Here is a 13,709-nt window from a genome sequence, read left to right on the forward strand (position 1 = left end):
CCTGCCGTGGCTTCCACAACCTGGTGCTCTCCAGAAGTTTTGAACTCCCGTCTGCTTTTGCCACCACGCTCCCTCCTGCCCCCTTTCTAGGCCAGTGCTTGCCACCTCCAATTTCTATAAGCTTGTACCAAAAGCAATTTTGTTTTGTTTTTAATCTGCGTACCTTTTCAGCACGTCAGAAAGGTGCATTGGCTAGATAGCTCCATTGGTTAAACTATGGTGCTGATAAGGGCAAGGTTGCAGGTTCGATCCCCGGATGAGAAAGCTGTATATTCCTGCATTGCAGCTGGTTGGACTAACTGATCCTCAGGGTCCCTTCCAACTCTACAGTTCTATGGTTCTATGATTCAGCCTTTCTCAACCTGTGGGTCCCCAGATGTTGTTGAACTACAACTCCCATCACCCCTAGCTAGCAAGGCCAGAGCTCAGGGATGATGGGAGTTGTAGTCCAACAACATCTGGGAACCCACAGGTTGAGAACCGCTGCCTTAAATGAAAGCACCTGACCAGCGCCTCCCCAATAAAGGGTGAGCCCCCTGATGACATAATAGGCTTAGTGGCCAAACAAAGCCTGGCCAATTAGTGAACCAATTTCTCTGCCTTGTTATGTAATCTGCCTGTATCCCTTACCCCTTCCTAGGGCTCAAGGTAGAAACTCGTTTTTTAAAAAATTTAAAACTGTATGACAGAGTTGTAGAATGAAATAAAAACAGTAAGCCATGACACAAAATTACAATCATGCTTCACCAAATATATGGTATTTAAATACCCCACCTGTAATGAAGAATGAGAACTTTCTGACAGTAAGGGCTGTTTGACAATTATCCCTCTGGAAGTTGTGGACTCTCCTTTCCTTGAAGGTTTTTAAACAGAGGTTGGGTGGCCATCTGTAAGGAATGCTTTAGCGGAGTTTCCTGCATTGCAGGGGGTTGGACTAGATCATGGATAGGCAAACTAAGGCCCGGGGGCAGGATCCGACCCAATCGCCACCTAAATCCGGCCGGCGGACGGTCCAGGCATCAGCGTGTTTTTACATTAATAGAATGTGTCTTTTTATTTTAAATGCATCTCTGGGTTATTTGTGGGGCATAGGAATTCGTTTATTTCCCCCAAAAAAATATAGTCCGGCCCCCCACAAGGTCTGAGGGACAGTGGACCAGCCCCCTGCTGAAAAAGTTTGCTGACCCCCGGACTAGATCATGGATAGGCAAACTAAGGCCCGGGGGCCGGATCCGGCCCAATCGCCTTCTAAATTCGGCCCGTGGACGGTCCAGGAATCAGCATGTTTTTACATGAGTAGAATGTGTCTTTTTATTTTAAATGCATCTCTGGGTTATTTGTGGGACATAGGAATTCGTTCATTCCCCCCAAAATATATAGTCCGGCCCCCCACAAGGTCTGAGGGACAGTGGATCGGCCCCCTGCTGAAAAGGTTTGCTGACCCCTGGACTAGATGAAACTCGGGAGTCCCTTCGAACTCTACAGTTCTATGATTCTATGAACCTCTCTGCGAAACGTGGTTTTACATGCATTGGCAGGGGATATGGGGAGACTCCGTGTCAGAGCTCTTGTTTTCCATGCAAAAACAAACCGTCCCAGGTTCATTTCCTCTCCAGGGTAAAGTTGCAAAAAACTGCTGCCAGACTGCACCGATTGCCTGACCTGGTCACATTCACACCATGCATTTAAGGTACTGTGATACCACTTAAAACCGTCCTGGCTTTCCCCGAAGAATTTTGGGAAGTGTAGTTTTCTAAGGGTGCTGAGAGCTGTTGTTGTTGTTTAGTCATGTCCGACTCTTTGTGACCCCATGTACCAGGCACTCCTGTCTTCCACTGCCTCCTGCAATTTGGTCAAACTCATGCTGGTAGCTTCGAGAACACTGTCCCACCATCTCGTCCTCTGTCGTCCCCTTCTCCTTGTGCCCTCCATCTTTCCCAGCATCAGGGTCTTTTCCAGGGAGTCTTCTCTTCTCATGAGGTGGCCAAAGTATCGGAGCCTCAGCTTCACAATCTGTCCTTCCAGTGAGCACTCAGGGCTCATTTCCTTCAGAATGGATCGGTTTTATCTTCCTGCAGTCCATGGGACTCTCAAGAATCTCCTCCAGCACCATAATTCAAAAGCATCAGTTCTTCGGCGATCAGCCTTCTTTATGGTCCAGCTCTCACTTCCATACATCACTACTGGGAAAACCATAGCTTTAACTATACAGGCCTTTGTTGGCAAGGTGATGTCTCTGCTTTTTAAGATGCTCTCTAGGTTTGTCATTGCTTTTCTCCCAAGAAGCAGGCGTCTTTTAATTTTGTGACTGCTTTCACCATCTGCAGTGATCATGGAGCCCAAGAAAGTAAAATCTCTCACTGCCTCCATTTCTTCCCCTTCTATTTGCCAGGAGGTGATGGGCCCAGTGGCCATGATCTCCGCCCCCTCCAAAAAAAAGAAAAAACCCCACACATGCACACTTTTCTAAAACAGCATTTCAACCCTCCTGTGCAAGAGACAGATCTCCAGTTGCTATCAACACAATCTAGCTGCAGAGGTGTGTATGGATAAACTGGGGACATTGCAACTTGTGAATGGTCGTAATTCTTGCCATTAAGCAGAGGAAGATTTTTGCAATAATTTTTATTAAAGGCTTTCCAACATATTCTACAATAAGAAACAAACTAATCTGGAAAGAAATAGTACAGAACAATATGGAAAGAAAGCAGGAAAGAGAGAAGAAATAAAATAGTAACAACCAGCAAGATAGCAATAGTCCTAATAAAACACACAATTATATATTTATGTATATAGTTCTGTACCACCGTTTAATCTTAATTTTCAATCTTCGCACAGAGTTTCCTCCCCGCTCCCACCTGGGAGGGTTATGGGAAGATTTTCAAGCAATTGCACCTGCAGTTAGAAGACTGGCCTCACCTGATGATAGGATGGGTTGAAAGTTCCCTCCTGACTGAGGAATCCACAGGTGGTGCCCACTTTGGTTTAAACAAACTAAAAAAATTCCTTCCAGTGGCACCTTAGAGACCAACTACGTTTGTTATGGGATGCGGGTGGTGCTGTGGGTTAAACCACAGAGCCTAGGGCTTGCCGATCAGAAGGTCGGCAGGTCGCATCCCCACGACGGGGTGAGCTCCTGTTGCTCGGTCCCTGCTCCAGCCAACCTAGCAGTTCGAAAGCATGTCAAAGTGCAAGTAGATAAATAGGTACCACTCCGGCGGGAAGGTAAACGGCGTTTCCGTGCGCTGCCCTTGTTCGCCAGAAGCGGCTTAGTCATGCTGGCCACATGACCCGGAAGCTGTACACCGACTCCCTTGGCCAATAAAGAGAGATGAGCGCCACAACCCCAGAGTCGGCCACAACTGGACCTAATGGTCAGCTCATACCAATAACAAACTTAGTTGGTCTCTAAGGTGCTACTGGAAGGATTTTTTTATTTTGTTTTGACTATGGCAGACCAACACGGCTGTAACTAGCACTTTGGTTTAATCACTCATCAGTGATGAATGAGGGCTCTGATTCTCTGCAGATGAAGACCTTGACTCCCCGCAACGGTCTTCCACCCAGCTGCTGTCTTATGGGAAGGAAAGCGTTTTTGCACAAAACCACAACAGTGAGCATTAGGTTCCAAAGTCTGGAAATCAAACTGCAAGACTTGGCTTACAGCTCCATGTCATGGCGACCTGAGCGTGAATCCTATTGAATTTGGGTTTAATCAAACCGATCAAGAAAAGATGGATTGGGTGATCATGTGGGCAAGCTGGAATGAGCAGAGCTGAACGTTAAGGGCCAGACATCCTTGGATGTTGTCTGGTCCAACCAAATAGAAGCCCATGTTACCTTTTGCTCCCATTCTGCCTCTTGCATTTGTTTTCGTTGTTTTCCCTCTCTCAAAATATGTAAGCTCCATGGGGCAGAGATCTCTTTTCAAACGGTTTCTCTGCAAAGTTCTAGCTACATAACAGCATCAGGCTGATGCTCAAAGATCTGTCTAGTACAACATCCTGAATCCCAACTGCCACCTTATATTTAGAAAGCCCACAAGCAGGACATAAAATCACTGAACTGAGTCTTTAGGTAAATTAGCTTGAATACAAGGCAGATCGGAGCAGGAGTCTTTCGGATGCTACTAATCTCTCTCCATGGCCCTTGGCATCAGGACTTTTGCACCCTTACTCCCATTTCGTTTCCTGCTTTCAGAAAACCCACACACATATATACACAACCTTTGCTAAAATGGAACCATCCAGTTGATTTGGACTACAACTCCCATCAGCACCAGCCTGCCTCCTGAGGAGAGTGTTTCATCGGCAGAAAATCTTGCCCATATTCTAGCAACTGATGCAGAACAGCAGATGTGGCTAATGATAGCTCGGGGTGTGTGTGAATCCTATAGAATTGAGCCTATAGAATCATAGAAGGGACCCCAAGGGTTGCCAAGTCCAACGTCCAAGCCCTAGTAGTCTTCCAAGCTAAACCCCTAGCACAGCTACTATACGGGGCTCAGATTTGGACTGGTAACCACCTTAGTACTTTGGAAGCTGTTCAATCAAAGTTTCTAAGGCAGATCTTTTTCTGCACCGCCATGCATCCCAAACGCATCATTGCGACTGGAGGCAAGTCTCCCTTCAGTAGAAGTACGGACTTGGCAAAGAACTCTTAACTTCTGGCTCCGCCTAAACTCAAATCCCCCGGGTTTACTATCCCTAGTACTTCAAGACTCCCATAAAAGTGCCTGGCTTAAAACCGTCTAACAAAAACTTCACTCTTGTGGCCTATCCCCACAACACCTACTCACTATGGGCCCCATCTCAATATCTAAAAGATATCGAGCATCCGAACAACCTGGCCACGATAAGGAAATTCTGCCCTTGGTACGTTCATTTTCCACCTCTCCATTTTGATTCTCTGGCCCCATATCTGCACAAACTTCTTATCCCAAAATACAGACGTGCTTTTACACTTGCAAGACTGGATGTTTTGCCATCTGCGGTACTTGAAGGTTGATTCCAAAAGATTCCACCTGAGAAACATCTTTGCCCCTGTGGAGATGGCAGCACCAAAACAGCGGCACACGTCCTCCTGTCTTGCGCTCTCTACAAAGACCTGAGGAACGAGATCATCACCCGACTCGTACTAACCATCCCAGGGCGCTCAACCACTGCCACAGTGTCCTTTCTCCTATCAGATCAAAATGAGCAAATAACGGCAAAGGTGGCTAGGTTCATAGCAGGGGCAATCACAATAAGGGCCACTAACTGACGGCTGATTCAGGACTTTAAATTGTGCTCTTATATCAAATTTCCCTTTCTACATATACTGTACAGTGGTACCTCTGGATGCAAACGGGATCCATTCCAGAGCCCTGTTCGCATCCTGAAGAGAACACAACCCGTGTCTGTGCATCTGCGGGTCACAATTTGCCGCTTCTGCGCATGCGTGTGACGTCATTTTGAGCATCTGTGCATGCACGAGCAGCGAAACCCGGAAGTAACGCATTTCATTACTTCTGGGTCGCTGCGGAGCGTAACCTGAAAATGCTCAACCTGAAGCATATTTAACCCGAGGTATAATGCTTTAGAGTTGCTATGGCCATTTGCTAATGTGAACAAAGTTTTATCTATCATCTATCTATCTATCTATCTATCCAATGTCTTGCAATGCAGGAATCTCAGCTAAAGCATTCATGACAGATGGCCATCCAATCTCTGCTTAAAAACCTCCAAGGAAGGGGTGTCCACAACCTCCCGAGCGAGACTGTTCCCCTGTTGAACAGCTCTTGCTGTCAGAAAGTTCTCGTTCTTCATTATGGGTGGTGGGGTATTTAAATTCCATTTGATATTTGGCGGAGTATGCTTGTGATTTTGTTGTTTCGTCCAACAGCCTGCTGTTTTTATTTCATTCTGCAATTACGTCTTAACGTTTTTAAAAGTTCTCTCTGTTCCTTACCTGGTGTGGGGGCAGGTGCGCTCTTAACATGTTTTCCAGGATTTAAGGTGAGATTTCTCACCTGGCCCTTCCTGGAGGTGATGGAGACTGAACCTTAGACTGAACCATGTCCCAAAGTGAAGGCCAAGCACCTAGAGATTGGTCTGTCTCTGTTTTGGAATTCCTGTGTTGAACGTAATTAGACTAGATGCCCCTTGGCCAACTCTGTAATTCTATCATTCTATGCATGTTGTAGGGACACGGGTGGTGCTGTGGGTTAAACCACAGAGCCTAGGGCTTGCCGATCAGAAGGTCGGAGGTTTGAATCCCCGCCATGGGGTGAGCTCCCGTCGCTCGGTCCCTGCTCCTGCCAACCTAGCAGTGTGAAAGCATGTCAAAGTGCAAGTAGATAAATAGGTACCGCTCCAGCGGGAAGGTAAATGGCGTTTCCGTGCGCTGCTCTGGCTCTCCAGAAGTGGCTTAGTCATGCTGGCCACATGACCCGGAATAAAGCAAGATGAGTGCCGCAACCCCAGAATCGGCTACGACTGGACCTAATGGTCAGGGGTACCTTTACCTTTACCTATGCATGTTGTAAGAAGAGGGTCAAAATGGTTTGGAAAAGTTTCCAGCTCTAACTATCCCATTTTGCTCCGTGGGGGGGGGATAATAGTAATAATAATAATAATAATATCAAAAAAATATTATTTATACCCCACCCATCTGGCTGCGTTTCCCCAGAAACTCTGGGCAGCTCCCAATCAAGTGTTAAAAACAATACACTATTAAATATTAAAAACTTCCCTAAACAGGGCTGCCTTCAGATGTCTTTTAAAGATAAGATACCTGCTTATTTCCTTCACATCTGAAGGGAGGGTATTCCACAGGGCAGGCGCCACCACCGAGAAGGCCCTCTGCCTGGTTCACTGTAACCTCACTTCTCACAATGAAGGAACCGCCAGAAGGCCCTCAGCGCTGGATCTCAGTGTCCGGGCTGAACGATGGGGGTGGAGACGCTCCTTCAGGTATACAGGACCGAGGAAGAGACCCTTCCTTCATGTTCTGAATCTACACCAGACCAATAGTGCCGTGTAATTCAAAATCTTGCACAGTTCTGCTTCTTAGGACAGAGAGGGTTGCCTATCTTTTTGTCTCTCTGGTCTTTGGTAGTTTTCATTCAATAGACAGGTACACAGCACTCTGTACATGCCCAAAGTCACTCTGGGGCTGAGGGATCCGGTGACCTCTGGGTCACACTAAGCCTCAGGAGATGGAGGAAGAGGAAGAGATTAGCATTTTGCAGAGCATCCCTTGCCAAGCTCTTCTTGGAGGAATCCTTCCGCAAGGTGGTTCCTCCATTTCGAAGGGTCCAGAATCTCAGAAACGGGTTTCTCCCCAGGCTCCCATCATCTTGGAGGTGGGGTCGGAAATTGAGGTGGGTTGCCTTTGCTTTTGTATGTTGGTTTCCAATGGGCTCTGGAGTGGGGATGGGGAGAGTTTGATTAGAAGTGCCACCCTCTTATGTGAAGGCCCCAGAGGTGTGAGGATTCTCTGGGGCTGTTCAGAGGTGATGGAAAGGGACTCTGCACCTGCTCAGGGGCACTGTCCTCCTGTCCTCACAACTGGATGTGTTCTAGAGTTGAACCCAGTCAGTGAAAAGAGGGGCACTCTGCACTTGCTCAGGGGTACTGTCTGCCTGGCTTTTGTTGTTTAGTTGTTTAGTCGTGTCCGCCTCTTCGTGACCCCCTGGACCAGAGCACGCCAGGCACTCTTGTCTTCCACTGCCTCCCGCAGTTTGGTCAAACTCATGCTGGTAGCTTCGAGAACACTGTCCCACCATCTCGTCCTCCGTCGTCCCCTTCTCCTTGTGCCCTCCATCTTTCCCAACATCAGGGTCTTTTCCAGGGAGTCTTCTCTTCTCCTGAGGTGGCCAAAGTCTTGGAGCCTTAGCTTCAGGATCTGTCCTTCCAGTGAGCACTCAGGGCTGATTTCCTTCAGAATGGAGAGGTTTGATCTTCTTGCAGTCCATGGGACTCTCAAGAGTCTCCTCCAGCACCAGAATTCAAAAGCATCAGTTCTTCGGCGATCAGCCTTCTTTATGGTCCAGCTCTCACTTCCATACATCACTACTGGGAAAACCATAGCTTTAACCATGTATTCACTATACATAGTGGTTTCCCATCTATATTTATATTCAATTGTATAATTTCATCTTGTCCTTATTGTTGTTTAGTCGTTTAGTCATGTCCGACTCTTCATGGCCCCATGTACCAGAGCACGCCAGGCACTCCTGTCTTCCACTGCCTCCCACAGTTTGGTCAAACTCATGCTGGTAGCTTCAAGAACACTGTCCAGCCATCTCGTCCTCTGTCGTCCCCTTCTCCTTGTGCCCTCCATCTTTCCCAACATCAGGGTCTTTTCCAGGGAGTCTTCTCTTCTCCTGAGGTGGCCAAAGTCTTGGAGCCTCAGCTTCAGGATCTGTCCTTCCAGTGAGCACTCAGGGCTGATTTCCTTCAGAATGGATAGGTTTGATCTTCTTGCAGTCCATGGGACTCTCAAGAGTCCAGCACCAGAATTCAAAAGCATCAATTCTTCCGCGACCTCCTGGCTTCACATTTGCCCTAATAAAATCCAGCCTGGCTGTGAAAAGAGGGGCGCTCTGCCCTTGCTCAGGGACACTGTCCCCCTGCCTCCCCCCTACCCACTTAATGGTTGGAAAGGAAGCTACCCGAGCCCTGGAGGCCCTTCCCCACGCCTCCCTCCCGACGGCGCCAGGCCCTCCTACCCCTCCCCGTGCTCTCTTCCTCCGGCGAGGCAGGCAGGGCGCGCCCGAGGCGGAGCCGGTCCCTCCCCAGGCGGCCCGGGAGGAAGCTCATAAATAGAGCGCGGCCGGGCGGAGGAGGGCGCCTGCCGGAGCGTAGTGCAGTGGATAGAGGGGGACGCCGCCCGTTTGCGCGCCCGCCTGCCGGGGACTCGCTGGTTCGAGACCCGCCAGCCGCCCTCCTGGCATGGCTTCGCTGCTGGGCTCATACGCCTGGTCCGAGAGACTGGAGTGCTCCGCGCTGGAGCTGCCCGACGGGGGCGCAGCATCCGCCGGCGCCGTCGGAGGGAGCCGGCCCGAGAAGGGGTCCCCCGAAAGCCGCATCCGACGCCCCATGAACGCCTTCATGGTATGGGCCAAAGACGAGAGGAAGCGATTGGCTGTCCAGAACCCGGATCTGCACAACGCCGAGCTGAGCAAGATGTTGGGTAAGGCGGACGCGGGAATGAGCGCGCGCGCAAGGAGTGCGGGAAAGAGCGCATCTCGCCATTCGAGTTTTGTTTTTTTTAAAAAGTTTTCAGGTTTGATTACTTTTTTAAAGCTTTAACATTCGGTTCTGTGTTTTTAGATCTCTCAGTTTGCTTTGCAGGCCGTCTGATTTAGCCGGCGCTCTGTGCGTAAAAATCCTTTCTGCGCGTAAAAATCGGTTCAGGGCGCGGGGTGACTGCCCAAAGGCACTGAGATCGCGGCATTTAACAAGGAGGAAAGGCCTGATCCGGCCGCAGTTCAGCAACCTCTAAGCCCGTTGAGGTTTACTTGGTGGTCCGTTCCCGAGTTCCCATCAAAAACACCGACAAAAGAGCCCCGGGTTTGGCTGTCGCTTTGGAGTCAATGGGGACTTTGGAGTGATGGGGTTTGGTCGGCGCGCTCAGGAGTCGCTCCGAAACGGGTCCCTTTCCAATGGAAGTTCTTAGGTGGGGAAAATCCATCCGTCAGCTGCGGTTTGCTCAACCTATCGGATCGGGGCCCTCAGTATCTCGGAATCGGGAAAAGCCGATGAAAAGGAATAGAGTCACTTTCTTTTTCACAAAAGATTTTCATTATCAGATTTCGTCATCTTTTTAAAAAAAAAAAAGTGGGGGAAAGCGCGAGGATGGTGGGGGTTTTTTTGCACGCGTCTCCCTATTTTTTATTCTTTATTTTGCTTAAAGCTACTTTAAAACCGTGCGAAAGTTTAAAAGATGCCTCCCTAATTCCCCACCCCCACCCCAATAAAATTAAAGCTAAATAAATAAATGACCGTGCTTTTTTATGATTAAGAGCTCACCTTTGCAAATAACCCGTTGGGCAGAATGAGATCAGTTTTCCCGGAATAAAGGTGAGGGGGAAAGGCCTAAAAATTATTGCAAACTTGACGTGTCGCAAATGCACACAATAAATCCGGGGGAAAATGTTTTTTTAGCTATGTTCTGTATGTATTGTTCTGAAAAGTGTCAACGACCTAATACTGTATAAACAATATCGTACATATTTTAGGGGAGGTGCTTGGAAAACTTTGAAAGCTCTCTGTTTTCTTCCCGAAGTAGTATTAAAGGGCAGGAGGGAGGAATAGCTATACATAACACCACTTTTATTTTTATCTAGGAAATTAAATTACAGCTTTATTTATTTTTAAATAAATGAATAGGGCATTTAAATTTGGTTTTAATGTTGGATACGGCACACCAAGAAGAATACTGCTGGATATATATATATATATATATTAAGGAATGAAGGATATTTAAATCATGTATAATTAAATAAAAAACAACACAACAGCTGTGATGTACTTATTCATATTTGTATAGTCGTTGTTTATTAAACTCATGAGTCCCTCAAGTAACCAAAAAGGTCTCCAAGCCACTGGCAACATATTTAAAAACATAAAGAAAGAGTAAATATTATACTAAAGTATAGACACATTTACACAGAAATGGATGTAATGATATAAAAAAAAAATAATACACAAAGCAACCCCCAATGATAGCAGCAAAACAAAACAAAAACAAAAACACACATTAAGAACAAGGAACAGCAAAGTGTCAAACAAAAGTCTAAGGAGAAAAGGTAGCATCTCCAGGTATTATTTTTATTTTTTTATATGAGCACTACATGTTAATAAATATTTATTTATCATCTTCCTAGCCATGTTCTACATAAAAAGTGCCTAAAGCAATACACTGTGCTAAAACATTTTTTTAAAAAAAATAAAAGTTCAACAGCAATAAGGACAAAAAACACTTATAAAATCAAGATAGCACAAACATATTCAACACTTAAAGAAATTCAGCACATCCCGTATCAAGCACAAATACCAAAGGTTTGTTACACCCGCAATTGCTTGATCTGAATTCGTTCTTTTTCTGGGGAGGTGCAGAGAGACACTTTCCCTTTCAAAACAATAATTTTATTTACAATAGAATTTGGGATCAATTTAAAATCACATGTGGGAAAGTGGTAATGAGTAGCTAGCTTGCAGTTTTCAGCGCTGAATACTTTTCTGCAGCTCTAGATGTAACCATTTAAGCCACTTATCCTGAGTTTATGTGTCCGTTGGAAGCAAATTCCACTGAAAGGTGCATTAAGCGTTTAGTCGGAACCAGTTTTAAATAGAGCACAAGGAACATTTAAATATTTGCATCAGTATTTCAGGTTTGCGCTGCCTCCCCCTGACCAGGCTGACTTAGAAATAAATGCCTCTGATTTCAATTGCATTTACTTCCAAGTAAGCGTATGTAAGGTTACAGCCGTAACTTGCTACGGGGTTGTGCAAGGGTAATCTGCAGGAATTACCCTTTTATGCCCGTGATGCTTTTCATTTGATTTCTCAAATGCTGGAGATTCAGCACATTTTCTTGGCGATCTTCATAACTATACAAACCTCTGTCCCACAGGTGAAGATCCTTTACCTGTAAATTAGGCTGCTGCCCCTTTCTCCCCACCTGTCCCCAGATTTTCAGCACCCTCTTGAAAGATGCTGTGCTCACAGTACCCATTGGGTTGCAATGCTGTGTTAGTTTCATGTAAGAGGCGATGCATCGAAATTAGCAGACGTCGCTTACTTAAAGGTCCATGAATTTCAGTGGGACTTCTTCAACTAAAACTTACTTCAATACAACCCACTCTCCCAAGCATGATTACAGCAGAGATTTATATAAGGTTCGGCCACATCGGAGGTTCCACGTTGAACCCCTTTCCTAAAAATTCCTGCCCTGGGTTTTCCTTTATCACAGCTGCCACGCAGTGCCGTGACATTTCCCTCAAGCTCGGGCGTCATGACCCCAAGATCTCTTTCCTGCGTAATCACTGCCAGTTCAGTGTATTGTTTTCATTTAGGGTTTGGTTTTATTTTCCTCCACTGTGGATCACTTTACAGCTCAGGGTGCTGAATCTCCTGAAGTCCCATTTTGCTGCCTGTTTCCCCAGTTTGGAGAGATCTTTTGGGGGCTCTTTGTGGGGCTCTTCGCGCTCTGGAGTCACTTAATGTTGTCTGCAGACCTGATTCCCACACCGTTCGACTCCTCGTTCTGCTCTCCATCACGCTGTGTTACGGAGGATCAAGCCCCAGTAACAATCTCTGCATCCGAAGGAAATTCCATCAATAGGAATACCTTGGAACACTGGGAATTCTACAGTTTTTTGGTTTTGAAAACAAGATTCCCCCAGAGTCTATGACCAGACACTCTTATGCTGGTGATAAATGATACAAGCGGGACTTCATCTGCATTGAACATTAATTAATTTGCAGGTTCTAGAAGAATAGCTGCGCAGGAGCGAAAAGGGCTGAGGAGTTAACAAGGTTTTCATTTCTGTATCACTTATCATTTCCATTGGTAGACAGCTTGCTATCTGAGATCTCAAAGAGTAGTTTGCAATAGATAAATAAGTACAAACACAGTAAGTGCCATGAAATCCATATTATTATTATTATTATTTATTAAGTGTAAATCAAACGATCTGCCAGACAAAAATATATAAACAATATCCTTGCGCAGAAACACAAAATTAATACCAACACAAAATCAATACAAAAATCAGAGAGCCTTACAAAGCAGCGTAATGCAAAATTTCAAACAACGTAACATGCAATATTCACATGACCTCTCAACCTCACTCCCTTTCCGTTCCTTGCAACCACTTTCCTCGTTTATTGCCATGCAGAAAACCTTCAAAGGCAAGTTGAGGGTTGGGACTTTTGGAACACGTTTCTTAACCTGGTGGGGGAATCTGTGGAGGGTGACAGAATGGCAGAAACTGGTGCGGGGTGTGAGGAATAGGACTCTATTTTTTGTTTTTTCTCTCTCCCTTTTAACTTGATGCAGAGCAGGCAAACGTTCAACAGGTACACCTCTCTCCCTGCTTCTCCAAGCCCAGCAAATTCTTAGCTTGTTTATCATTAATAGAACTATTTATTGATGCCTTCGCACAACAGACGCATCAGGGGCACGCAACGCTAATGGAAAAGAAAAAAATTAAAACCACATGACAAGGCAAAGCGGTTATACTGATAATAAAACTGCACCTCTTGAAATTCTGCCTGCGAAACTGCACCTAACAGCAGGAAAGGGAGAAAAAAAGAAAGGTGGCACAGGATGGGGAAGGGGGGCTGGAAAGAAATGATAAAAGCTGCCTCACAGACTCTGAGTTGTGCCTGCCGTTAGTCCTGCTCAGAGTAGACCCATTGAAATGAAGGGGGCTGAGGTTGCCCTGATTTGCATTGGACGGCAGCTTGCTCTGCTGTCATCCAGTGTTGCAGTCCAGAGTTTGGGAGCATAGCTGCCAACGTTTTCCCTTTTTAAAAGGGAAATTCCCTTATTCCGAATAGGATTCCTCGCAAGAAAAGGGAAAAATTGACAGCTGTGTTTGGGAGAGAAGAAGGATCTGGAGGGAAGTCAAGGCAGGATAGAAACGGCACAGATTTGCCAAGCTCATGGTAAACATTCTTGCTTTAAAACGAGTGTGGTGCTGATAATGCCGAGGT

General features: G+C 46.2%; 1 protein-coding gene across 1 annotated transcript in view; it reads left to right on the forward strand.

Annotated features, from left to right (window-relative positions):
* The first annotated feature begins 8,805 nt into the window (after positions 1–8,805).
* Positions 8,806–13,709, forward strand: part of SOX7 (SRY-box transcription factor 7) — a 6,348-nt gene continuing 1,444 nt past the window's right edge. Inside the window, 1 exon segment of the mRNA XM_080998269.1 lies at positions 8,806–9,289. Within this exon segment, the coding sequence (XP_080854395.1) occupies positions 8,937–9,289 (353 nt within the window). The 5' untranslated portion in view covers positions 8,806–8,936.

This window comes from Podarcis pityusensis (assembly GCF_964106645.2).
Source record: "Podarcis pityusensis genome assembly, chromosome: 3".
Lineage (NCBI taxonomy): Eukaryota > Metazoa > Chordata > Lepidosauria > Squamata > Lacertidae > Podarcis > Podarcis pityusensis.